Source organism: Telmatherina bonti, assembly GCF_933228915.1.
Source record: "Telmatherina bonti genome assembly, chromosome: 18".
NCBI lineage: Eukaryota > Metazoa > Chordata > Actinopteri > Atheriniformes > Telmatherinidae > Telmatherina > Telmatherina bonti.
The window spans coordinates 24,620,905-24,648,817 of NC_136616.1; the positions used below are offsets into that span (position 1 = coordinate 24,620,905).

At 38.1% G+C, this 27,913-nt stretch overlaps 1 protein-coding gene across 1 annotated transcript in view; it reads right to left on the reverse strand.

The window, feature by feature from the left end:
- Positions 1–290: 290 nt before the first annotated feature.
- Positions 291–27,913, reverse strand: part of LOC306768933 (solute carrier family 24 member 2) — a gene marked incomplete at both ends in the record, with an annotated part of 51,625 nt that continues 24,002 nt past the window's right edge. Inside the window, 10 exons of the mRNA XM_079257412.1 lie at positions 291–540; positions 3,007–3,173; positions 3,525–3,614; positions 3,756–3,890; positions 9,009–9,091; positions 12,343–12,441; positions 16,497–16,547; positions 23,947–23,961; positions 26,617–26,725; positions 27,820–27,867. Of these exons, the coding sequence (XP_079113538.1) occupies positions 291–540; positions 3,007–3,173; positions 3,525–3,614; positions 3,756–3,890; positions 9,009–9,091; positions 12,343–12,441; positions 16,497–16,547; positions 23,947–23,961; positions 26,617–26,725; positions 27,820–27,867 (1,047 nt within the window). The remainder of the gene's footprint in view (positions 541–3,006; positions 3,174–3,524; positions 3,615–3,755; positions 3,891–9,008; positions 9,092–12,342; positions 12,442–16,496; positions 16,548–23,946; positions 23,962–26,616; positions 26,726–27,819; positions 27,868–27,913) is intronic.

The window sequence follows — 27,913 nt, forward strand, 5'->3', positions numbered from 1 at the left end:
ACTAATAAAACCCAGCTCAGGTTAGGCCAATGTGAAACCAGCAAAGTCTTGTTTTCATGTTCGTTTATCTCCTCCCACCATCACCAACTACTTTGTGGATAATAATAGTTTCATTTTTTCTTTCTTTTTTTTCCCACATTTTTATGCGATTCTCATGTACAGTTCTTCTTTTTCCTCATGTTGTAAAGGATCACAAGGGTCAGGCGAGAGCGACAGCAGACGTGACGGATGGTTCTTGGGTGGTGGTATCGGTGGTGATGATGGAGAGGAGGCAGCTTGTTGATGGCTCCTTAGACAGACACCGGGCAGGTGATCACCTTGTCCTCCAGCATGACGCTGACCACCAGGAAGACGAAGTACAACATGAACATGATGAAGCCGAGAAGCTTGCTCATGCGCCACTTGCACGCAGCGATGGAGATGATGACGAAGAGGAGCATAAGGAAGAGGAGCACAATGGCACAGAACAGGCCATTGGAGCTGACCTGCACTGGACTCAGGCCACTGAAGATGGACCACAGGAGCCAGGGGAACGGGAGTCTGCAAACACACAAACACATTAGTCTTATGCTGACGGTTGTGAGTGCTGAAGAGGCTTCATTTCCCCCTGTGCTGCAGGAATTTAAAGATGTTTACAGACATGCATTACTTGCAGATAGTAATGCACATTTTCCGAATGCTGCTCTGCTGGTTACAGGAAGCCTTTTTAAATTTTTTAACATGCATTCATTGTTTCTACAAAGGGACTTGCTGCTGGATTTTGCTTGAAAAACTTCCTACAAATACAATTTTGATTGATTTGATTGGATGAAACGTGGCAAAAACATAAGCTTTATTCAGATGTCAACTAAGAAGTACAATACTGCATCTCAAGTGTAATTGTGTGAAGTCCACACAATATCACTGGGATGACACAAGTACAAAAAAAAAAAAAAAAAGAAGAAGAAGGCACAGATTATGAGTGATTATGAGTCTCTTGAGTTTCTCTGCTGATTGTTTTTGTTATATACCACAATGAACCAGATGCCAGCAAATGCCTTGGATTTACTCCACTGCCTTACGACACTGCAAGTACTACTTTTTTTTTAACTTTACATTATATGCATTTTAAAGAACAAATTAAAATAAAATGTGAACATTTATGCATGAAACCAAACACTGTCCTGAAAAGGCAGGTTCTGTTTAGTTAAGTTTATGTTTTATTATTTCTGTGACTTTATTATTATGATTATTCTGATTATTCATTAATTATCTGAACCAATTTGTCCGATTAAGGGTTGCGGGGAAGCTGGAGCCTATCCCAGCAGTCTTTGGGAAAGATGCGGGGTACACCCTGGACAGCTCGCCAGTCCATCACACGGCTAACACAGAGACAAACAACCACTCACGCTCACACTCACTCCTATGGGCAATTTAGAGTAACCAATTAACCTAACATGCATGTCTTTGGACGGTGGGAGGAAGCCGGAGTACCCAGAGAAAACCCATGCATTTATTATGATTATGATTATTATGATTATTATTATTACCATTACATCTTTACATAAAAAATGTAAAGGAGCATCATGCCTGGCTGGATGTTGCGATGGTAGCACCATGCTATGAGGAATACTGCACTGTCAATTCCACCAGTCTTCACTGTTGCCAAGTTAACTTTAGCTAAGACGATAAAGTAATAAATAAAAACAGATGCTGGACTGGATTCTTGATCTTGATGCAATACTTCTTCTTTGACGATTGCACAGTGTTACCTACTGATTATGAACATGTTTTACTTGATTGCTATTGTTTCTGGGCAAATACACACACAAAAAAAAAACAATTTCTTGAACTTGAAAGCATAGGCATGATCATGTAATAAAAATTTGTAATAAATTATGTGAAAAAATGAAATATTTCATTTCAAATAAATTAGTAGAAATTAAACAAAATCAATGTAAAATTTGGAGTAAAAATTTAGTAAAAATACCTCAAACGAAGCTCACCTTTAACTACCTTTCTGGACAAGTAAATGGTCAATGGTAAATGGACTTGTACTTATACTTACACAGCACCTTTCCAGTCAGTTTAGCCACCCAAAGTGCTTAACAGTGCAAATGCATTTATTCACAGCCTGTAAACTCACCTTAAAACACACCCTCCTCTCAATATATTCAGTATGTGTTCAGTATGTGTTTAGTATGTGCTCCAGATGTAATGACTCTTCATGGCAAGTTTCAACAACTTGTCAAGGTAAGTTTTTATTTCATGTTAAAAAACAAGGTTAAAAAAAAGAAAGAAAAGGCATTACCTCAGGTAATGTGTGACAGTGGTGAAACTGCAGCTGTTTCTCAAACTGAAGTCAGTACAAACAACTAACTTCAGCTGTCTTAAACTGTCTTTTTTTGTGGTTTTTCTTTTTATTCATAAACTGTCAGCTTTATAAACTGTCCTGTAAAAAGGGAGTTATTTCCTTCCCACTGTCGCCAATGTACTTGTTCAGGATGGTAGTTTGAGTTGGCTCCTCCAACTCAATCTGTTGGTTTCCTTATATAGCCTATATGAATTGGCTTTCATTATGTTCTTTTTTTCTGTCTGTAAAGCGTCTTGAGATGGCATTGCTGTGATTTGACGCTATATAAATAAAGTTGAATTGAAATTGAATTGAACAGCCAAGTTACACAAACTGTTTGACTCAACTATTCAAACTGGGAAATCTGAAACTCCTCCTCTGTGGCATGGCTTTGCTTTTCTGCTGAATGGCAACTTTCAAGCCAAAAATATCTAAAAAAAAAAAAAAAAAAAAAAATTGGAATATTGGCACCTCTCACCACTAAAAAGAATTTCGTACAACAGGAGCTCAAATAATCCTTAAAATGTAAAAAATACAATAAAATTAAGGTTTAAAATGGACCTTGCATGCAGACTCTGAAGTCCTGTTTCCATCGTGTATCTGTTATGCACTACTTTAAATCAACATGAAAACATGCAATACATTATTACTCAGATCTTTGCCAGATTGCATACCCAACAGTAATGTCAAAGATGTTAGAGCCCACAGAGCTGGACACGGCCATGTCACCCAGCCCCTTGCGTGCCACAATGACACTGGTGATGAGGTCAGGGATGGAGGTTCCAGCTGCTAATATAGTTAGGCCCATAATCTCCTCTGTAATCCCAATGGTCTCTCCAACCTGAAAAAAAAGGAAAAGGAAAACTAAACTTTAGGGTAAATAAAACCTAACCCTTTGTTCCAGCTAATTTTAATTTCCTCATGATGCTTAGAAACTGGTGACAAAACTGTCAGTGTTCCTGCTTTGAATGAGAAGCTGTAATTAAGCCTGAAAGGGTGGATTATACAACACATTTCCATCAAATGTCAAGGATGTGAAATGGAGAAAAAAGACAAAGCATCTTATTTTTGTTTTGTTTTTTGTTTTTTTTTTACAAGGATTATGGTTATTGAGGGTATCATTATGTTATTAAAATGCCTTCACGATCGCATCATGCCCTGCAGGGAAAACACGTCTTTCTGTTCTGTGTACCTGGTGAGCCCACCACACCATTAAGTAGGAGAATACTGCAATCCAGCAGATGGCACCCAGGAATGTGATGGGGAAGAACTTCTTTGATGACTGAGATAGAAAAAAGAAGAGCAAAATATATATATTTATTAAAAAAAAAAAAAAAAAAAAAAAAAAAGGCTTTCATACATTTACATATAAAAATTGACGAGATGCTTGTTCTGAATATTTTGAGAACTTGGTCTCACACACCGTTTTCCTGACGTCAGGCAGTGTTAGCCACAGGGGGAGGACAACAGGCATGATGAAGAGGTAGGTGAAGCGTTTGCGGTTGGATTCGGGCCAGGAAAGGCTCAGAGGCTGGTCCTCTTCTTCCTCATCTTCAGCCTGAGAACAGATGTCAAATACCCCGCCCCAAAAGGAAGAAAAGAGAAAAGGAAGGAAAAGACAACAGAGGTCATTAAATATTCACGAGAATGACCATTAAACCTTTAAACATGTTCTTTAGTTGAATTTAGCAATGGGACCGTTGATCACAGACTTTAATCCACCATTTGTAAGTAATAAGCAAGTAATTATCAGAAGATTCATGTTGTTTTACATGTACTACAAATAGACGATTGAAAAATTTATGACATCTCTTTAGCTTGATAAATGGTTTAATCAGGAGCCACCTTTTTATAGCCACTATTTTTTTAAGAAATGGTGGGGTGGGGGGCACCCCTGTAACACAAGCACCAGGAGGTAACAGACTTCACAGAGGTCTGCAGAAATTGATGACAGGACGTGGAATCGTGCATGCCTTTGCTTTATGGTGACCTTAAGGTGGACGAATATGATGACTGATTTAGGTGATTGCACAGAGCTTGAAGGGCTCAGTCTCACCAGTGGAGCTCAGGGGCTCATCACTGCTGGTGCGGGCTACACAGGCCAACCCCTGGGGTCTGATTAGACTTGCTACAGGAATGCAGAAAGAGCCAGAAAGAGACTTTGTGATTACTGCCCACTGAACAAATATGACAGCGAAATGCTTTTTTTTTTTTTTTTTTTATAGCTCGCAGCTTCTGAATAAAACAGTAGAACTCATGAGTTGTTATCATACAACAACAGTGCCTCTGAAAGCAGAAGTGCATCTTTGTCTCTTCAAATCAATTTGATAATAAGGGGGCAATTGGGACAGGCAGCGAGCAAGTTCCTACAAACGCACATTGACACATGAGTGATCTAGAATTTGACTTCTACCGTTGTTTAGGTGCTGTTAGCAAAATGTAAAAAAGCTGCACTCAACAGATGTAGAAGACTTGCACAGGGAAGAAAGGGATACAGGAAAACAGATTCTGATGACAGATGTTGTACAGTATGAAGTAATTTTCTCAAAAAAAAAAACAAAAAAAACAAACCAAAAAACAACAACACAGAAGCTTTGACAGATTCAGTCAGATCAAATAAGTATGCCCAGACAGTGGAGCAGAAATCTTTAAAGATGGCTTCTGCATGAATCATGAATCATATGGAGCTTATCCTGCGGTGACAGCTAGCTGCTGAGTATTGCCTGGTAACCTTGGTAATCAGAGCTGCCAAACAAAAGACAGCTCCTGCATCACTTATGCTTAGCATTCTGCTTTCTCCTCCTTTCCATATCCAGATGGCTGCATTGTTGTCTATTAAAAAGGTCCAAGGGAAAACCCAACGCTTTGTGAAGATCTGCTCTGGACCAGATCCTCCACAATTTAAACAACTGAGAGATTTTTTGGAAAAATCTTTTGCAGAATTTGCAGAATATTAGCATCAAAGACATGTTCTCCCATTTAGCACATTATTGGGATTTTCCCTGCAGCTGTTTCATTGACAAACCATCCAAATTTAATCCACTGTTTCTGCCTCAAAATGAATTTGTCATTCGTGTCTTTACGATTTGCTTTTCTTGTTTTCTGCACTTAAGTACCCCATGCAGCTGGTGCTCCCTACTCTAACTTGGTTCCCAAATGCCAGCCCCTTGGGGGCCTTTCCTGCCCTGTGGTGCCTCGGTTGGTAACACTGCCAACTCTGTGCTTAAAGGCAATGACTTTTATCAGACACCACAGAGCTGCGAGGGGTGGTGTGACATTTTGGTAATATTTTTTTTTTCTTCCTGGAGGAAAGTGTTTTGCTCTCATACCCTGTCAGGCCACAAAAGAGTTGAAATGGTTATTTAAAAAAAAAAAAAAAAAAAAAAAAAATAATGAAAAAACTTCCAGCATAAAAGCACAGCTGCAGCAAGGTTGTGAACCTGATGGATTTGCATGACTTTGTTGACTTTGCTTAGTAGGCTTTTTTCTCCAACTACTTTATTTTTCTGATACCCCAAAAGCTGTAATTAATGTCTTTCAACGGTCTGAATAATCTTCTTACTGCAGTGTTCCATTTTTTCACATGAAACAGTATCTTTATAGTTGCAAACTGCAGCGTTTCCCACATGCCATGGCACTGGCTTTAACTCACAAGATACATCTCGATATAAAATTGTATTTATGGAAAGGAAAGGCAAATAGAGCATTAAATCCTGTAACTGATACACACGACACACTGTATGTTTTTCCAAATCGCTTTAGTTACGATGGAATTGGTAAGATGAGTCACAAGATGATGTTACTTCTTTGGGTTTCTGGTTTGTTATTCAAAGACATTTTTGCACAAAGCTTGTGCTCTTATAAATATTCAAATCGTGTGCTGCTGAAAGCAGAAAATCCTGAATATTTTTCAGGAAAGATGGTTTAATGTGAAACACATTGTAGCTATGACAGCTCAGTAATATCTTAGAACCAGATGAATGCATACCATGCAATATACATAATAACTTCAAGGGGAAAATGAACCTATTTATTTCTGTTTTTTTGTGAAATATGACCTTTTGTCATCTTTTTCAATGTGATTCTCAAGGGTTTCATTTGGAAACTGTACAAGAATGCTTCAGGTTTTAATTTGACCTTAACTATCTCCTTATTCCACAGTCTTCGTTGCCAAGGCATCCAGATGGGATAGAACAATTAGTAAGACGGGGCCTCTAGTGGCATATGAAGGCTTGAGCTGTTTCCAGCAACTTCCTGACATAGACAAGTGCTCTGTGGGACAGATTTCTAAAAATAGCAACGAGCAGGAATTAGGTGTGCCAGTACGCTAACAGGATTTTCAAAGTTAGTCAATCAACACTTGGGTTTAAAAAAAGTGCCCATTAATCTGAGACACAAGGTGCCTCCGTTTTACATAATCGCATCATTTTTAGAATCACATCACAGGCTTTTATTTGACTGAAAAAGATGGGTTTTGGTTTTGCTTCTACAGACAGATATTCCCAGTATCAGGCTGTTTTTTGCAAGACTATTTGAACACAGATCATTAACAAAGAAGTTTAAAAAATGCAGCAGAGTATATTATATACTCTATTATAGCCTCATTTAGGTTGATTGTATAGAACAATATTAATGTTACAGACTGGGCTTTGATTGTGTTATTTATTTGCATTTGAACTGTTTTATTCTGTTTTTATTTTGGCCGATTGTGTACAGCACTTTGTTTCAACTCTGGTTGTTTTAAAGGGACTTATAAATAAAGTTGAGTTGAGTTGATTTAATTCAAAGGCGGGTCAATGAAGATTAAAATCTGTCCTGTATTATGGGGTTAATATATGCAATGCTACCGATCATAGTAGAGTTTATATGCAGCTTTGACAAATCCCTGTGCTACAAGATCAGAGAAGATCATCTAAATGAAATAAAGAAAAAAATAATAAAGTCGGTTCATAGTTTGAATCAAGGTAAAATGGAACAGATTAACTAAGAAGATAAACCCTGAGAATAATTTCATATCAGTTGTAAGAGACAGTAATCATTGTTATGTGAATACTCATAAAGTTTAAAGTGGATCCAAATAATTCTGCTGCATCAATGGCTAAGCTAAAGGGACCATTACAAATCAAGGTTTTGTTATGATTTAAAGCAGCTATGTAATCTACTGCTACATTAAATTATTCTACATACATTTAATTCCATTTTGATTCAGGATTCAACCTCATCTGAGCACCGTAAGCCACTTTTATTCCTCCTCTGTTCGTGGTTTATACTCACTGTTTTGTTAAGTTGACACTATTTGATTGGTAGTCTGTCACAAGGTGTTTAGATATTCTGAAAATACTAAACAGCTGTTTTGCAACGGGGGCACATTATCTTTTGTTTGTTTCTATGTTTTTACCCTAAGGTGATCAAGTAGTATCAGGTGAATATTGGAGCTTTTTTAAAAAAAAAAAAAAAAACAAAGAACAGGGGTTATGAAGGACTAAGAGAACAGAATAAACGTAAATATAAAAGTACATTCCAGCCTTGTGAATTATTTATTTATCGTTTTTACAATTATTATTGCTTCTACTTATTTTCTATTTGTCTATTTAGTTTAAAAAAGGGGATTAATAATCTAAGAATTAAGATAAATCCAAAGACAAATTAAAAATAAATGTAGAGAATAAAAAAATTAAACAATGAAATACATTAATAAATGTAAAGATAAGAAATAACAGCAAATTAATATTTAAAGTTAGTATACTTAATAATAATTAAATGAATAATGAAACAAACAAAACATTTTTACCTAACTGTTTATTTGTAATATATTTACTTATAATTATGTCTTCAACACAATGATCCAGTGTCTTCATCTCTAGGTGTCACGTGTTTAAATGCCTTCTACCAGAACAATAGGACTTTCTTAAGCAGCTTCTTGTAAATTATTTGGTGATTTTTCTGCAAGAAGTACAAATTATTCATTCAAACAAGTAAAAATGAAAGTTGAAATAGTTAGAAAATGGAGCAGGGTTCAGTCTGAGGTTAGTTTTGGTCTGGGTCTTGTGAAGGATGAAGTTCCAGCAGGACGACGGGCTTCTAAACGACAGATCCTCTGTTCTCCTCTCGGTACACAATCTGAATCGCTGCCCACTTGCCCGATGACCGTCTGCTGGCCTGGCTGGTTTCTGCAGCCCGGAGTCCTTGCTACTGCCAGCACAACTGCTGCAGGTGCTGTTCTGATGCCCTTCGTCAAAGATACGTGTGTGTGTATTTTTGCATGTGTGTGTTTGTGCTCGGTCTGTGAGGGATAGTGTTCATTTCGAGCGCCCAGCGGTGGGGAGCAGCAGGTGAGTGTGGAGTGTGATTACAGAACTCAGTGGGAGAAGGCGGTCTTTGGCAGGTTTGGCTGAAGATGGAGGAACTTAGCCGAGTGCATGCTGGGAAATTATCAGTAGAGATGGCCTGTGCTGTAGTCTATGCAACCTTCAAATCAGTCATAGTCAAGAGAGGAACACAGACGCAGATGAGAGGCTTAAAATATTCATGAAAGCCTCAGTAACTTTGATATCAGCCCCACACTTTTGTTGCCTTTTCATAGCATGACCCAGTTAGTTGGTGAATGCAGAGCTAATACAAAACACAGCTTTTTCCTCCTCAAGTTGAGACTTACAAATATCAAATGCTTTCTTACCGTCTCCCCCTCTTGCCCTGCTGTTCCATTCATGGGTGGCGTCACCTCAACCTCCACGCTGGAGCTGTTTGGAAGGTTCTTATCTGTAGGCAGCGTGAACAATGCACAACAAGAGACATATTTAGAGGAAGTGAAAACTGTTTCTGCTTTTGAAAGATATGCGAGAATTAGCTTCTGAAGGCGGAGACCCCAGCATTTCTTATGGGGTCAATCCTTTTCAGCCTTATAGACACAGACTTTATTCAACAGTATTACATCATTTTCACCAACCATTGTACATCAGCTAAAATGGAAATGCACTTTAACTGAGGTTTATTTTTCTGTTTGTCGGTAAGATTTCACCTCAACCTAAAGTGTTTTGCAACACTGGGCTTGGCTTTGGTAAAGAACTTTACTTTCTTTGCACCTTTATATCAATATTATACAACCCAGCAACATATGAGGTAATTAAAACGGGGTTGTAATGAGAGCGTATGATTTCTTTGTAGGAGCATGTGCTTTGTATTGGCATTTAAACTGCTTGATTCCCATTGTTTTAAATGCTGTCTCCTCGTTTGAGTAGGTTTCCTTTGACTGTGTTTTTTTTTTTTTTTCCAGTTAGGGCGGAATGGCGCCATCCTTCTGTCTCATCCATGCGTACAAATGACCATATGGTAGACACCATATGCCTCTCTGCATATAGACAGTCCTCCTTGCAAGGAACAAAACTTTTGAAATGCTGTTCAGGTCGCAGATTATTTCACCACAAGGTATATGTCAACAAAACATAATATTTCAATGTAGCTTAGTTTATACAGAAAGAGTATTTTAAGTGTGTTTGCTTTATTAGACTAACTTTTAGTTCATCTTGCAGTGGACAGACATTAGTTACCGACTGACTTTGTTAGACAGAGAACAAATTCACAGAGGCATGATTTTATAGGTTAATCTTATTATAAGTGTATAAGAACATCTTCAAGGTCAAATGCAGGATCATTGACATCAATTGTGCATGCAGGAAACTTACAATATGTTCAAAATATAATGTGGTTTCTTTCTAACTTAGTCTGTAATGCTTTGTTTGGTTTTACTGGATGCTTGTGTGACACAAAAATGCATATAAAGGGTGCTTGCATATTATATCTTTTTTATGTTGTTTAGATGGAAAACAACATGATGACAAAAGTAGAAGTTGAAACAAGAATATCATGCATGTGTGGAGAGTTGCACTAATTGAGAATATGGTGATCAAAAGGTTTTGTTTAAATCAAAGCAGCTCTGAATGCAAACATGCGTGTGCACATCTGACAATGATACTATCTTTCCTCATCATTTCCTGGTGGCTGATATGACTCCATTTCATCTGAGGCCAGACTTATTTAACAGCCCTCACTAAAATACATAAAGCCTGGAGCCATGTAATCAGATGATAAAACTATAATTGCTGTGGAAATTGGTTTAAACCAAGTGTGGTTGTGACACAATTAGAATTACACTCACACAGATAATGTGACTTGATATGACAATATACCAACACATGACCTCACTTTGGCAGCTTGGATGCTGTGATATTACAGATAAAGATGGATTACAAATCTAATCAAAAGCACAATACACTCAAGTGGACTGACTGGGAATCTTCTTCAGACATTATAAACCAAAAAGAACACATGTGAGCCCCAAAATCAAAGATAGGTACCAGTCATGCATTTTGATCAAGAGGGTAATATGTTAATGTGACACCGTTAGCATAATTTTGCCTTTATGATCAACATCTATGTCTTGCTTTGATTCTCCTGCTCCGACAACATTACGGCCATGAAAGCACTTCCTTTGGCCTGTGTTTATCCTTTACTCTTGTCCAGAGTGCTTTGAAGTGAAAAGGCACACATAAATTACTCTTGGCAATGACTGTGATTGATTTAAACACTGCTTGAAGACAACACTTGCAATCAATTTGGCTGCTCTTGGTAATGCCATGCTTGCTTAACATGGGATGTGACACCCTTTAATCATTTCAGTGGGGTAATTCTGGTACTTCATATACGTTATATGAAGTTGGTTAACATATACTGGCAAAGATTTAGGAATAGTAAACTCATTTCCGTCGATATGATCTGGTTCTACTTCCACAATCTCCACATGCGAGCCAAGAATACAGCCAAAAAAGGGTAAAGCAGTAATTGAAAATGGGATGGACATTTGTGCATTAAGGAGCTTAAGGGGCTGAAAATGACCACAGAAGGACTTGAGTAATGAAAAAGTTAGCTAATGCTGCATTTATGAAATAAATATATATTGGTATTTTAAGAAACAAGATATTAGCCATCATCATACATGAGCACCGCAAATCTTTTGGCGCATCAGCAGAAAATTTGGGCTGGACTTTCCCCTTATTTGCCACCTTTGGATATATGTGTCAGCAGCTGCATATAGCAGAGGGGGGGTCTGGAGTCTTTCTCTGCATGAGGAGAATGGTAGATGTGAACGGCGGCATGCATTTTAACATATCTAAAATGCTGGTGAGTGAAGGTAAGTCAGAGTAAAGATTAGTGGCAAAGAGTAGGAAACTGTAAATTATCTCAAAGTTTTAGAGCACAAAATGTTTTTATAGTTCTTATAAAAAAATTACAAGCAGTGTCTCTTCGGCTTTGCAAGAGAGGATATGTCTGTGATGGAGCGGTTCAGGGACTGCTTATCAAGAAGAAATAGATTAAACATATGACCAGTACCAGAACCTCCCATCAGCACTGCCTCAGTTGTCCATGCAAAGAACAGTTTTTAGCATTAGCTTTTTTCAGGCTAAACACTGACGACTGGAGCTACAGTATAGCCAGGGTGTTAATTAGGCTTATATGCACCCGATAAAGCGATTTTCACTTATCTACCAATGTCAGCTTGCCATTATGGCACTTTAATGATCCTATCTGCAGTGCAAATGTAACAAGAGAAAAAAGTCTGTGAAGATATATTGTCATTTAGGGAGCTCACCAATCCCCATAACCATCTGAAATCCCTCAGACCTGTTCGCTTCAACTGTGCTAATTAACACACTCGCTGATCTTCCAGAGTTCTTACTCAGATGCTGACCAGATAGTCTGCAAGGTTAATGCATACAGTTGATTGTTGCAGATATGTGTTTGCTCCCAAGCAGCCTCAGAAAATTACAGAGCTGTAGTGTGAAAGTGAAAACAGGAAAAAGATACTTAGGGCTTGAACCATAAGGGCTGAATATTACAAATTCCAGCTTCAAAACTATCTAATTTTGTTTTCAATAGTAAAGTGATTGAATATGTACCCAAAAAATTTTAAGCTATTACTTTACGTGACTGAAAGGTGTTGCTGGGCTCCTTACCTGAGCGGCTTGCGACTCCATTTGCCTTCTCACTGTCCTCCACTTGGCATTTCTTTTTAGCAATCTTGTGGAGGATGGATGCCTTCTCTCGAAATTTACCTGCAACAAGTGAAAAAAAAAAGAGAAAAACAGAAAAAGTCACAGCAGTTAAATGTGTTGCAAAGAATCGTCAAAGCCTCTTGGCCTTATCCCAGACACAACTCCTTCGCTGTCACCTTTGACCTCTGATTGGTCACATTTCAAAAGCACAGTGCAAACAGGCCGGCGGCTTCAAACAAACGAGTCGTTCAAACAACACTGAGTCAGTACGACATAGCATATCACATACTGATGATCCTGCAATGTCCTGGTCCTTGGCGAAGGCAAAAGCCAGCCAAGACAGGATCTCTTGTGAAAAGATCTGGCATTCCGAGGTCAGATTCACCCCTGATCTGTTCGGTTTCACATCGGAAACTCACAAGAGATGACTGACACTATCAGGACACCAAAAGCAAACAAAAACATTTCACATAACATATCGACAAGCTTGAGAAAATATTCAGCTGGAAAGAATCTAATTCAATGAGTTGAAAACTACAATATCATAGCATGTGTCACCAGATAAAGGAGAGGTGAAGTGGTGATGCAGGAAACTGGGCTACATAAGCAGCATGAAAAGTGGTTCACACATGGCCATTCTGCTCATTATGAATAATAATGTTTGGCCTCTGACTTGTAGGTACATGTTTTGTTTTTTTTTATTAAATCCCAGTGGACCAAAGTTGTCAGTAAATATAGCACAGAGCTGAGAAGAAAGCTCACTTCAGTTAATCTGTCCAAACTTTATTCCACACATCAGAAATGTCAAAAATACAGGATTTTACCATCCACAGTTCACCCATTTCTCTCTTTTGCCACCACAGAGGTGTTGACACATGCCTTTATTTCTGGTAGAATAGGGGATTGTAATACCCCGCTCTCTACACCTACACCTATAATTAATGTACTTCAGCATTTCGAGTTCTTGCGAGGACCAGAGGAAAACATATTGCACAGTTTTAAAATCGCTGCATTGGCAACTCTGCTTGTTTCAGGATTTAACTTTAGGGTTTTTTGTTTATAAATGTCTCAATGGGGACATTTAAAAATAGTTTTCTTTTTAGTTTCGCTTACAGCTGAGCTTTAATTTGATATACTTTCAGTCTATTTTATCTTATCTATTTTATTTTTTAGATTTATTTCTTACTTATTTAACTATATACTTTTTCATTTACTCTAACAACCGCTTCTTCGTGCGGCCTTTTTTTTATTGCATTGTTTTAGCTACGTACATTTTATAAACTCCTTTATTTTTATATCTGTTGTTTATACTTGCTTTAATCTGGTCTTATTGTTTAATATTTTTTAACTCCAGTGTTTTTCCTCATGGGGATCCTTCTTGCCAGGTGCTATGACTGCTCGGTGATTGCTTTTATCTGGGTGACTGTGGGGGCCCTGCACTGCAGCCCTACGACTACGGTGTGGAATGCATCCTGCCCTGATCTGGGTGCTTTTCAACAGCCTGGCTCCTGGGATGAACAGATCAACATGATGTTCTTTCTTCACAGCACCATCATTATTTTCCTATTAACATACAGAGAGGGGTGTGGTTGGTTGTGGTGGTGGGATTGGTGCATGTGTGTTATTTATGTGTATGTGTGTGTGCATGAATGCATTGTAGAGAGCGAGTCTATGATCACGTGTGTGTTTAAAAATAGTCATGCTTTATAGTTGCGTGTGTGAAGACTTGCTAACAATGTGTCAAATTGTTTTTATGTGAAGCTCTTTGTACTACTTTTTGTATGAAACGTGTTATAAATAACATTTGATTTAATTTGATGTATCCATGTTCTACCCCAAAGACTTTCTGGGCATGGCTTTGCATGCCTGTTGTGTTTACTCCTAATCATACTATTGAAATGAATGCATTGATTTCTTTTTTTTTCTCATTTTAGGAGGGCTTGACTGATTTGTCAGTGCTTGACACAGTAACGCATCGATATGGACTCCACCCAGCCATGTCGACACTGTCTGTGACCTTCTGGCAAAATCATTAACAACCCCAAGTCACTGGCAGCCTCCCTCCTTTCTCCTCTATCCATCTCTGTGCTCCATCTCCTCTCGTTTTCCTCACTTATCCTCCATCTTCCTCTCACTTTGTCTCTTCCGTTGTTCACACAACCCCTCCCTGCTTATCCCTCTGTCTCTAATTTTAAACACATGCAAACACACACACACACACACACACACACACACACAAACATTTCCACTGCACATTTTCACAAGACAGCATCAAACATTCCACTGCCTCAACATCACTCACCTTATGCGATCATTGACAGGTGGTCTTACAGTGACTGCGTATTTGTGCAAATGTGGGTGTGAGATTATTGTCAGGTTTCTGCTCGGACACATCTGATCATGACAAATAGCAGTTCTGCTGTGTTCTGATGCAGCGTTGTGATGAATTCTTTTGTGGAGAAGAAGGACGCTCTGAGATGATGAGTCAACCCTGTCTATGAAAATGATGTGACATATACATAACTAGCGAACCATGGATGGATTTGAAAACAAAAAGGACAGCAGGTGTGGACATGTAGAGGGTTTTCGCCCCTCCTACAAAGGCATAAGACTGCAAACCATGCAACTGTTGTGTGTGAAACTACTTTGGGTCTGCAAGTGTGCTGCAGCTTTACTTTGTTCTCATCTCAATTTATGGTCATTTTCTATCAATATATGGTTTTTTGCAGCTCATTTAAGTGGTCTTGTCTTTTCCAGCAGCCTTTTAATCCTTTAGGTGTTCCAATCATGACAATAGGAGTAAATCAAGAAGGAGTTACAAAATTAAGAGGAAATATGCTTAAAACTTTCATGAAAGATGATCCACACCTACTGAGGAAATTCAACAGAATTGAAAGCTGATGCCTCATTAACTGCTATGTTGTAGTTTGTTTAACTATGTCTTTCCCAGAGCTGTGTGTGGGTTTGGCTAGAAGCTCATTTAGCTTTGTCTTGACTTTTATGATAGTCCAATCCAAGAGGCTGCTTCTGGTAAAGCAACCATTTTTGTAGCCTTCAAATTATCTACTCAAAAAGTTGCACCCAGCCATAATTATATATGAAGAAGAACAAAGATATGTAAAAAGGTTAATAAAGTTGAGCGTTTAACATTTATCAAATGCTTTAACATTAAATTGTTCAACAAATCTTGATGAAATAGACCTAATTCTTAGGGCAGGAAGAAAAATATTTCCTGTGAGATGCATTTAAGGCAAATTATTCACTTAATAATGAAGCGACTGTAGAGTCTTTAAGAAAACGAGAGCCCAGTCCTTCCATAGTTGCCTCACACAGCCGCTCTGTTTCCCTGTCAGCTCTGCCAGTTACGTAAGCAGCGGGTGGATGAGTCACCCCAGTTTGCCAAATTCAGCAGTGTTCGTCTCAGGTGTGTGCACCCGCTGCTGGTGTAAGTGGAACCTTCAAGTGAGCACTGAGGCATGGATGATGTATTTTTCTCAGTAACGCAGATGGGTAACAAGAAAAAAAGAAAAAAATATAGGACAATGGAGGAAAAAAATGTCTTGTGTCTTCTGTGTTTTCTAAAGGCTGTAAATGTGTGTATGTTTGTGCTTTCACCAGGCTCCAATGTGGCAGTATGATCGCAAAATTAAATAGAAGCAAGTTATGACTTATATTTACTTGGGCTTTTCAGATAGATAGATAGATAGATAGATAGATAGATAGATAGATAGATAGATAGATAGATAGATAGATAGATAGATAGATAGATAGATAGATAGATAGATAGATAATATGAAACACTACACATAGTAATACACAAGTATGTACATATAGTCGAGGCAGAAATAAAAAAAGATTTTTTAAAAATGAGCCAAAAACTAAAAATGAGAATCAAAATCAACATTTTAAAATGGCATGGTTACTATGATTTGCACTTATGTCAGTGAAATCTCAGAGGTTGTCAAACTAAAAAAGCAAAATTGTGCAGACTATGTGTCACAAGCAAACAAAATTTTGGGGCAAAAGGAGCCGTTTCATGAGAAAAATGGAGGAAAACCAAGAGGGATGGCAGAAGTTGAACCAAATAATCAAGTAGTGAAAACTTTCGGGCTTACCTTCCTCAGTCATTGAGTGATAATATTTTAGTTTCCCATAAGTTCCAAGCTCTACAACATCACAGCAAAAGACAAGGGTAAGGCAACAGACACACAGAGAAAAGGAAAAGAGTGAACAAGACAAAACAAGACAGGTCTGCTGGATCTGCGTACATCACATACGATTCAAACACTCACACAGGCACAAGAGGTGACATACAGAAAGAGAGTCTCTCTGATTCATCGCTGGATAAGAGCAAAACAAACAAAGAATTGAATTGCAAATAAAACACATCAGATTCTCAAAATAACCCCCAGCCAGTGGCACAGGTCAGGTAGGGGGTTTGTAAGAAAAGGGAGAGGGAAGGACAGTCAATATACCACCATAAAAATAAAAATAATAATAATGATCATACAAGGTTCATATCACAATATATCAACATAAAACAAACTGAACAGGAAAGCCAGAAGAGAATATACTGGATCAACATGCAACAAAAAGATGAGTCCTCCTCTCCTCTGAGCTTTTTCAGAAAGTTTGTGGTTCAGCATTTTATTTCCACAATGAAACCCCAACAATTAACTTGATTCCCTGACTGAAGCAGTTCTTCGCGCCACAGTAAACAGACGGTCAGCACATCTGCATGATGAATTAGCCGGGAGTTCAGACTTGCAGCAACAGCTGAACATGAGGCAGCAGAACACAAACTTGTGCCTCCCACGCTGCACTTTGCCTCAGAAAAGCAGCTTGGTGCCGTTCTGCTCGTTTTAACAATATAAAACGAATGGAGGAAAAAAGATATCTACTTTATTTTCTTTTGTTTTCTTTGTAGTGCAGCAACAGGTCGAAAACATATATTTGGGCTCAAATTCATCCAGCATACAACAACCTCACACAAGCAGAAGAAAGAGCAAAACGTTCAGAGTAACAAGTCATCCTGTAACATCAACATCATGGAGTAAGTCCAGGATAAAACTGTGTGACAAGACAACTAAGAAGTGTGAAAAATGATCCAATATGATTCTCACAATAATCTGACAAACCTCGATTAATATTCTGCCAATAACAGAGTGCCGCAATTTATGGTAGTATGCTCATAATAGTCATCTTAAGTCTAGTAGGCTGATGAAACGGCTCATTATTAAAGTGTGTCCCAAGTGGATTTTACGGACAACTTGGACATGGAATAAAAAATGCCTTATTAAAAACCAGTCTTAGAAGTCTTCCCATATTATCCTGTTTAATACATTGGACTACATCATCAATCTGCAGCAGAAATTAACAAGCAAAAGTGTGTTTTAATTGGAGAAAGAATCTTCCAATATTTTCAGCACATAAAGTGTATCATTTTGGCTTTATGTTATGCAAATGTGCAGAAGAAGAAAAAAAAATGGAAGACTTTTGGTGCCCGCAAGAAGTTTAAGGTCTCACTCCTTAGTCTGTCAGCCTGTGCAACAGCTTGTCCACATCAATGTGTAACCGTCGTAATTGTGTAATGGCCCTTTAAGAACACTTCAGCTCTCCACTCATAGTGATGTCATCAGACAGCATCCAGCAGATTGGGATGCGACCTCATGGAGAATTGATGGACATATCAGGAGAACGCCCTGCTTATTTTTGGTTCCCGATCTCATTGTAATAAGCGGGTTGTGTAGCTTCTGTTTTATTTATGTAAGATGAGCCGTATGACGTATGAAGCAGCTGTCCAACCGGGCTTTATAAGGTTGATGAGTATAATAAATGAAAAACACTGTATTAGTACTAGTATTAGTAAGTTACTTATCACCACATTTTTGTCACGTAACTACAGAGTAAGCTTTTCACCCACACAGAACCCGTTCCCGTTACAAATATTAGGAAAGCTTTATAAACTAATTTTACTCATTAAACTTTATTGCCACAATCAGTAAATACTGGCTGCTCTGTAGCTGAAAATAAATAAAGTAAGTGATGCCCAAGAGGCAAGCGGGGGCTATAAGTACATGCTACAGCAAGGTTTTTCTGTTTCGCAAAATTCAGTATATATTCTGTTTAGGAAAAATTGCTTGTGGTGGGGATGAAATTCATGACCAAAAACAGAAATTTATAGGATTATAAGACAAAAATTAAAATAGTCCTTTAACAGCAAAGCAAGATTTGACAGACTGTTGTGTTGATACACTGTTCTATATGTGATATTTATAGAAGAGTTATAAAAAAAAAAAAAAAAAAAAAAAAAAAAAAAAGACATTTTTCTGATTCCTCACTAACATGCAAAGTGAGAGGTTTTTAATTAACACCAAAGAGTCTTGTGCATTTTGGAAACATGTCCAGTTTACTGATGAAGTTTAAATAGAACTTTTTTTTTTTTAGCCACATTTAACATATAATGGACATATTTATTGGAAAAGGTACTAGAATTCCATGGCAGACGCACCTTTGAGCTACAACTGTCTATGTTTTAGGCGTTTAGTGCAGCCAGTGGCAGAGGTAGCATCCCACTACTAGAGAGACCAATTGATTCAATAAATTACTAGAAAATTAAGGAGCAATCATTCTACCACCTGAAAAGAATAAAATAAAAAGATAATAATTTCTTCAGCTAAATATTGGTGCTAAACACACATTTAAATCCGCAATAAACTACTTTGAAAATTTGAAGGTTTTGCCCCAGAACAGAATGAAACAAACTAAATGAAATCAAACCTCATTAATTTTAGTTGGGAAATATTAATGTTAAAGATATATCTAACAAATACCTCACATATTTTAGACCAGGAGTAGGCAACTCCGGTCCTCTAGAGCTGGAGTCCTACAAGTGTTGGCACTTTCCCTGCTGCAACACACCTGACACAAATCAATGGATCATTAGCAGACTTCTGCAGAATTTAATGTCAGGCTCTGCACAAGTCTGCTCATTAAGTCTGATGTGTATATGGTGTGTTGCAGCAGGGAAACTCCCAATACTGATTTAACATTGATTTAGATATTGCTGATGTACACAAACATATATTGATGCAGAAGGTTTTGTTTTCTCCAGACAGGCATAAAAGAGTTGTTGTCATAATATTGAAGAGACTATAAAAATGGGAAAATTAGTTAATATTTTGCAATCTTTGAGTATTGAGAAAAATGTCACAACAGACGTCCAAATTATTGCAATTGTCAACAATAGCTGAAGACACACTTTTAACTTTGACTGCCATGATGCATTCAAAATAAGCAAACAAATTTTTACAAATTCTCCTTAAGTTATCTCTTTAAATACCAGTGATATTTTGGCCTGTTAGATTGTAATTTTGAGGGAAATCTGAACTGCCATTTTCGCCAGGTCTCCACAACAACATAACTTTTTACACATAAACTTCACTAAAGCAGAACTTTTTCAGTTTGCACACATATTAGACACACAGTAAATAACTACTATCCAAATGCCAACATCCATTGTACAAATCTCCAACTCTGCCCACCAGTTGGCGCCCACTCTGCTCCTATGTGTGAGGGGATTATGGTGCAAATTTCATGCTGAATGTGTGACTCGGTAGCCCTGAAAAGTCATTCTAATGAGATAAAAACACATCTCATTGCAGATCGCCTTGCTCCTCTGCAGCACTCCCAAACAAGTGCCTTACTCCCATATGATTAGATGATTTTGATTTGAAGTGCACCAACACTGTAAGGCTAACCTCTACCTGAGGCTTCTCCGAGGGCAATTATCCAAAGACACTATCACTGCCTGCACATGGCTGTGTGTTTGCCCTCTGCTGCTGGAGATAGACAGAGGCTTGTTGTTGTTTACCAAGGAACCTCACGTCCTTGCGGCGTGACCTCTAAACCTCTGGTGAGCCATGTGTGAGAGTGTGCGTCCATCTGCGTGCGTGTCTGCTGGGGGTAGGAGTGTGGGGACTGAATTCACAGCCTGTGCAAAAGCAAAAAGGCTTTTAACATTGATTATTTCACTCAAGCGGTGTGGGGTGGCTCAGAGGGCGAGTGAGACGTTCTGGCATGTGTGTACGAGTGTGTATGAATGCGTGATCCTGCCATGGTTGGGGGACATGAAGGATTGACAGGCGCTTGTTGCCTGATCATAGTTACATAACATACTGGAAAGGTGATTATCTATCAAAACAAAATTAAGGGGGCAAAGCTTTGAGAACGTATTTGGACGATAAGAGTTCAGAATACCCATTAAAGTAGAGCAGAAAAGATTATTTTTGAGAAATACACTTAATTGCTTTGTGCTTGGGGTTAAATTAATACACTAAAGCAGCATGTTTAACACCTTGTTTGCCTAATGCGTACAAAATGCCAATTAGTTATTCGACTGGGGGTTTGTGCTGTGATTTCTAAACTGGTGTCAGGTAACTCCAAAAACAGGTCGTCTTGAGTGTTAATTAGTGATCTTGAAAAGTGAACTGTTGCTGTCATTTTAAGGAGAAAATGAAACATTTCCGCATGTTTTTAGCTTTATGTTACGTATGATGACTGGCAGGATAGCGGCTTGATATTTAAGGGCACAAACCAGAGTGGTATTGTTCCTCCAAACCCTCATCGTGAAGGTAAGTTTGTGAACAAGTGATTGATTTATGTTGGTGTGATAAGCTTTCAGAGTCTGCACATGGGGCCTAATTTTTTTTTTACATTCTTTATGCAGCTTTCATGTTGAAATTTTCTGTCCAACTCATCTCCTCCGTGCATATGAAGATTCTTTATTAACATGATGCATGTCCAGCAATTAAATTTTAATAATATCAAAACATTAGCCTGGATTGGTAAGCTAGCTACTGTTTCTCAAACAGCAGGTATGGGCCAAGGTTGCCCAAATGCTTTTGGATAATCTGGACCAAACTGGAAATGTATACACGGTTCAACTTTTCTGTGTTAATGCAATGCTAAATATCCATTTGCACTGATTTTCAAATTGTGGTTTGGTTTGGTTCACAAAAGTAAAAACAGACAAGTTTTTCATTTGACAAACAAGGCAGCATTTTTTTTTTATTCATATTTAATTATTTGACAAAAATTTTCATTGGTTTCACTGACATTTAATTCTACTGAAGTATTTTTACTGGTGTAATCTATTAACTGCTCTGTTTAAGTTGTGCTTGTGAAAAAAATTGTAAAAGTGAGGTAAATCTGAGATCCTGGATTTTGTTTTGGTCACATTCATCTCAGTCAGTTCAAAGTTGAAATGTTAAGGGTTAGCATTATTTATGACATCCATGCAGATAAATGTAGATTTTATAAGGTTTTCACCTCTTGACTCCCTTTGGGAAGGAAGTTCGACATTCTGAAATAATGCTAAAAACATCTCAATACAAATTATATCTTTCTTTTAATTTATTTTTAGATAAAGCAAAGATTAAAAAATGAGTCAAACAATCAATAATAAACCTCTAAATTTACCTTATTCTGAAGATGTATGCAGCTTGACATTTATTGCTGGGAGAAGACTTAATGTATCAAGCAAAACAGCAAGAATTGCTATTTCAAACCTAATGTTATGTGCTGTTTGGTATTTATATAGTTTCCCTGTCAGCATCGCTATAATAATGTATGTTAAAAGGCTTGAAAAGTTGTAAATATGTGTTAAACACAGCAGATAGTCTTTAAACACATATTGAGGTCCTCATTTTCATTGTGTTCACATCTCAAACTGTGTTCAGGTTGACAGAATGCGACTTTATTATACACGAACAAAGTACATAATGGTGACAACACGTGATATCAATACTTGCTACATCTTTTTGTAGTATGATACTGGATGTTATTTGTTACTATGTAAGATGTAAGCAAAGCTGACACAAAAGTTTTTTGTTTTGTTTTGTTTTGTTTTTTTTAAGTCAATACATTATATCTGTAGAAATGGAAAATACATTTCCATTGCCAAAGGGGTTAGTGACATTGAGTGCATTATTGACCGTGTGATCGATGCGGCCCTGGGTCACCATACAGACAGGACTGCTGGTGGGGACAGGATGATGCAAACTGCAAAACACTGTCAGGATGGAAGCACGACCACTCAGACTGAATGCCAGTTAAAAAGAGAAAATTAAGACCTCTCCCTATTCCCTTATGTAAACAATTCTTTGTTGGCAAGAACGTACACATGAACCTCATTATCTGTTCTGTCTGCATTAAAAACCTCCAATGACACAGGGAGCTTTGCCCTCTTTAGTACAACCAGTTAATTCTATGAGTAGTTTTTCTGCAGGTTTATGCAGATGACCTCCTCTGGTCTCTCACTGAGGTTTTCTGCAAGACCCACACTTAATGAAAAATAACCTAAATATAACGAATATGTTCAAGGCCATAGTGGCAGTTTGAGCGATCTTCCTAGTTTCTCTGTAAGATAACAATCAGCAGAAAAACAACCAAACAGCCTCAGCATGAACAAATTAATGTGGCTCAGATAGTACTCTTATATAAGAAAAGCTATAAGATTCCCCATAAGCAGCAAGTTTGTCCACATCTTGGTGCATTAATGTTGTTTTTTTAATAAGCAAACATAATTATGTATATTTTACACAATGAGGTTAAATCCAGTCGTGGGTATTGCACCTCTAGATTGAAGATTATGGCTTGTAATATCTCATTAAAAGGCTCATTCAGAGTGCTGTGGTCCGCAGAGGCCTCAAATGGTAAAATGAGACCGACTATGACCAGATCCCACATCTCTGCCACTTCTCAGTGATGTTGTTTGTAGCTTAACACTGTTAGTAGAATAAATGCGAGTGCTTCGAACTAATGCTTCAATTTTATCACAGCATTCATGCCAGGTGAAGAAAAACATCCAAGGTTAAAGGTCTGTTATCAAACTTAAAGACATTTGGATGAACAGCGGTTGATTACAAAAAGATAAAGTGTATAAAGATAGGAAATTTTAAATACAGTGCTTAAATATTTAAAATCAATAACAGTTCTGTGGGAGCAACTAATTATAAAAAAAGCCAAAGAAGGAAACAAATTTCCATTAATTGCTCTGTCAAGCCCTTATTGACTCAAAGTTCTGATGAAGGCGATGCTGCTGTGCCAGCTCTTGAACTAAGCACAAACCTGACAAGTTAACAGAACTGACACGCCATTTCTATTCTGGTACTTCACAAACCCGGAGCTGAAGGACAAAGCAAAACAGGAAATCCCCAACCACATCTTCTTTTTTTTCTCACAGAGAACAGCAGCACAAAGCTTAGATTACAAGGAATTCATAAGAGGAGAGAGAGGATTAGGGACAATGGGGAAAACAATGCAGAAATGGTCACAGAGGGTATTCAGGGAAAATGCAACCACAGAAGAGAATGAGATATTTAAAAGAGAGAGTCTGCAGGGATGGACAGTACAGAGTTGACATACAGCACAGCGGCGCTCAGAAATATATACATAAGGGACACATCAGGTAAAAATTGCCTCCAGACTGCTGGAATGAGAACAAACAGATTTTTTTTTGGAGAATACAGAGGGGGGGATACAGAAATTAGAGGAGTAACTCACCAGAATCAGCAAATTCTGAGGGGACATTAAAGAAAGAGAAATAAGAAGAAGACAGAAACAGAGACAAGATAAATCCAGGTGATATTTAGTTTGATCGCGAACATGTAATTATTCATGGGTATTATTCCAAGATGATGAATGTACAATAAAGATGCAACTGAAAGGAGGAATAGACCCTGTTATGTTGTTAATGCAAAAAAACTAACTACAATTATATTAAAATAAACAGAAAATGTAATATTCGGGAATGTCTTTTTGCAGAGAGTTAGACTGGAAGATTGATACCATCCTGTATTACCCTGCAGATGCAAAAAAAATAGTTTAGCTCCACCCAAAAGCTGCTAGCATAGGGAAATATTTGGCTTAGTAAGATAAGATACCGAGACATAACCAATTCTTTCAGTTATGTTCAAGTGGTTATTTTGTATCACTTACACACCTGGGAATGGCCCAAAAAAAGGAAATTTAAGTTTGTGTGGTCAACCACATCACAGATCAAATGGTGCAGGAGGAAAAGAGCAATCAAGGGTCAAAAGTAAAGAGTCTGAGAAAGAAAAAACCCACAAACACACATATCCATACAACAAAACACACCCTCACAGACACCCACATACACTTCGACTACAAACTAACCCTTCTCTAAAACTTTAACAAGTCGAGGCGAACCACTTCCCAGCACTGGCACAGCAACGTCATACTTTCTCTCAGCATGGAAGTACACACAGCTTATTTTGAGAAATACCAATGAAAAATGTATGGATGGAGTCCTGCCAGCTCCCCGCAGCCCTGCTGATCTGCTCTTAAGAGCCCCCAAGGACAAGCAGCAGAGCCTCCATCTTTGATGGATGCATCCATTTGTCTTTCTCCATGCTGTGAGCTCACCAGGACAACCATTGTTTACTCTGATAAAACCTCTAAAATGTGCTGAAAATGCTTTATTGCCCCTGTTGCACTGAAAAACCCTTATCAGTGTCTTAAAGCGATAGAGTTAATGAAGTTATTTAACACCCAAAACAAAGAAATGCATGTTGAAATACAATCCACTGAAGTATGAGAAATTATCTAGAAATGCAAATTTTCTAGATAATGTATTCACTAACGGGAAACTTAAGTGTTGCTTTTGTTCTTGTTAATAATATATTCCATCATCACAAAATGTCTGACTGTACTTGTTGTCTCAGTGCATTTATTTCCACTTATTTATTTGCCAAACAATCCATCAGTCAAATCTAGCAGAACATCCTCATCTTTGTCCTGCATTCATGCTAACTTTGTTTAAAACTACAAGAATTCATGTCCACAAAGAAATGTGATTTAGACACGAGTATGAAGATTTTTCATAGTGATTGACACCAAAAAAATTATCATCTGAGTGGAAACATTTCTATGAGCAAATAAGAAGTATTTAATTCATGTCAGATACCCTGAAATGAATAATAAATGTGCAGATTGGAAAGGTGGTGTATATGTACACTAAGCCTCTGTTATGTAAATACAGTATGTGTGGCCATACAGATCTGAACTCTCAGCTCACTGCGATTTACATTTTCATCACATAGATGGAATGACACATTCAGAGATGTGCCACCTCAGATTCAGTGTGATTTAATGCATGTTACTGCATACTTTGAGCTCTGTTTTGCTAATTATTAATAATCTTTCCTAATCTGATCCATTCAAGATTTTTGCTTTCTTGGAAATTAAAATGATTTCATGAAAAATTGGAATGCATATTTTGTACCTTACAGGCATCTGCTAATACAATTACATATGCCCAAAGGAAAACTATTCAGTTTGAACAATTTGTTGTGTTTATAAATGGTGTTTGGACTCCTTTCTTATTGGTGTTCTGAAGAAATATTGACACTCAAGCTTTTCTAACTTTCTATGGAAACTATTCAAGAAAATTGAGTAATTATGTAGTTATCATATAATTACACCTGCATTAATGTGCAATTATATTATTCATTTACAGTTATATTTACATTGATTGGGCTTCATCACTATTTCCATATCTAGTTTAGAAGCCAAAGCAAAATTAAGAAAATTCTCCAAACAAACTCTTCAAACTCTCCTAAAACCCCTACTCTGTTTGCTCCTCTGTCCATATGAAACGTATAACTTTCTTTCATCTTCTAAATGTGCTTTGAGAATCATCATTCATCCCCTCTGCCAAGCACTAACACAGCTATTTACATTTTCTATAGCTGCACTCATAGGCCTTCATGTCGGAATAAAGGAAAAAGATCTTCCTTCTCATCTGTGATACGAAACAGCATGGAGCTCAGCCTGGCTCACATGGATAATTCTTAACAAAAAACACATACAGCTCACTCTTGGCATGCAGAACAAGGACTTCTTATGTATTTCTGAATGTTAACAGTGGAGGGTCTGTAGATTTAGGGATACATGAGGTGCTTATGAGAACATTTTGTGTCATTATTTGTAGCTATTAATCTGAGCTCAACAGTTTTCTTGGAGTAAGGGCTTGCAGTGAGACTTCTTATTTAGATCCATCTGAAAAGAGGGCTTAGGTCATTTCAGGCAGGAATTATGACACAGTCCAGGTTTGCGCAACCAAACATATATAATTATGGACAATAAAAGAATATATTGGCTGTACATCCAGGAGGTTACAGGCATTTTTTTTCTCTGCGCAAATCACCTTACCTTCACTTAAAGGATCCAGCGTGTGAATCATCAGCTGGAAAATGCTGTTCCTCATCAAGCTGTTGTGCAGGGAGGCTGAGCTACCTCCTCTTTGAAGGCGAGGCCTGGCCTGTGAGTAGAGGCAAAGTGGAAGTCAGATATCCTGCTGCAAGGGATGAGACCCTTTACAACATGCTTTCTTCAATTCAAATTCCAGTTAATGCTCATGAAGCATATAAAACTCTAATGTAAGCTAGATGTAAAACGCTTATGTAACTAAATGCAGGAAGCCATGCTGTTTGTAAGGTTGTTTAATTCTTCTGCGTACAGAGAGATCATTAAAGGCACTTGTGCTTTGATTGTTAAGCATCAGATCATTTTAAGCGCAAGAGGAAGGATTCTTGTCGCTGCAACATTTGCTCATGAATACAAGATGCTGTAGCACCTTCACTTAGGCTCAGTTGGAGTATGACATCCTAATCCTCTTTTTTTTTTTTTATATAACCCTGAGCAAAACCCAATGAAAATCATAAAGTAGCACAGCTCCTTAAAAATATAAGCCCCGTCGCTTGAGAAGGCCTGCTTGCTTAGAGTGACGTTTGAGTTCCGCCTTCAAAGCAGCTCCTGCCAAGGTCACCCTAGCAGCTGAAGCTAGAGTTGAGAACTGTGGAGAAAGAAAAAAAGATCCCGGCTCCGTTGCAGGTGACAGCTGCTGGGAGTGTGTCCGCCTTTAGAGGCCCAGAGGTGATGTGTAGGCACAGGAGGTGTTAGGTGCTAATTCACAAGCACATATCGGTGTGAGCGGGAGGCAGGGGAGACATGTAGACTGACAGGGTTTGTGCAAGGTCTCAAAGACGTGGTCTCCCAGCATGAGACTTGAAAAATCTCTGTGTGTTGCTCGATTTTATTTGCCTCTTTTATATTCTGGATGAAAGCTTTTTGGAACCATACAAGCATTAAACGAGTCTTAGCTTTGCGAAAACACATGCTCTCTGTTCCATTGCCTTTTGCATGCTGTGTACAAATGTAATGGTGGCAAAGAAAGGGCTTCAGAAAACAGATGGAGCTACTCTGTGCACACGGGGAAGCTGAGGGTTCGAAATAGCAGTGTGCATGTCTTCTTCACAGTATGGTGGGAGAAACATAAGTTACACCAACACATCTACACAGAAACGGGGACAAACACAGAAGCAGACAGCTAAGTGTCAATCAGACAAGACCTACCGACAACTTGCCATCATCCTCTGGCGCCCCAGGACTCGCCTTTTCATCCAACACAGAGAGAAGAAGAAGTAAAAGGGGGGAAATGGGGGAGAGA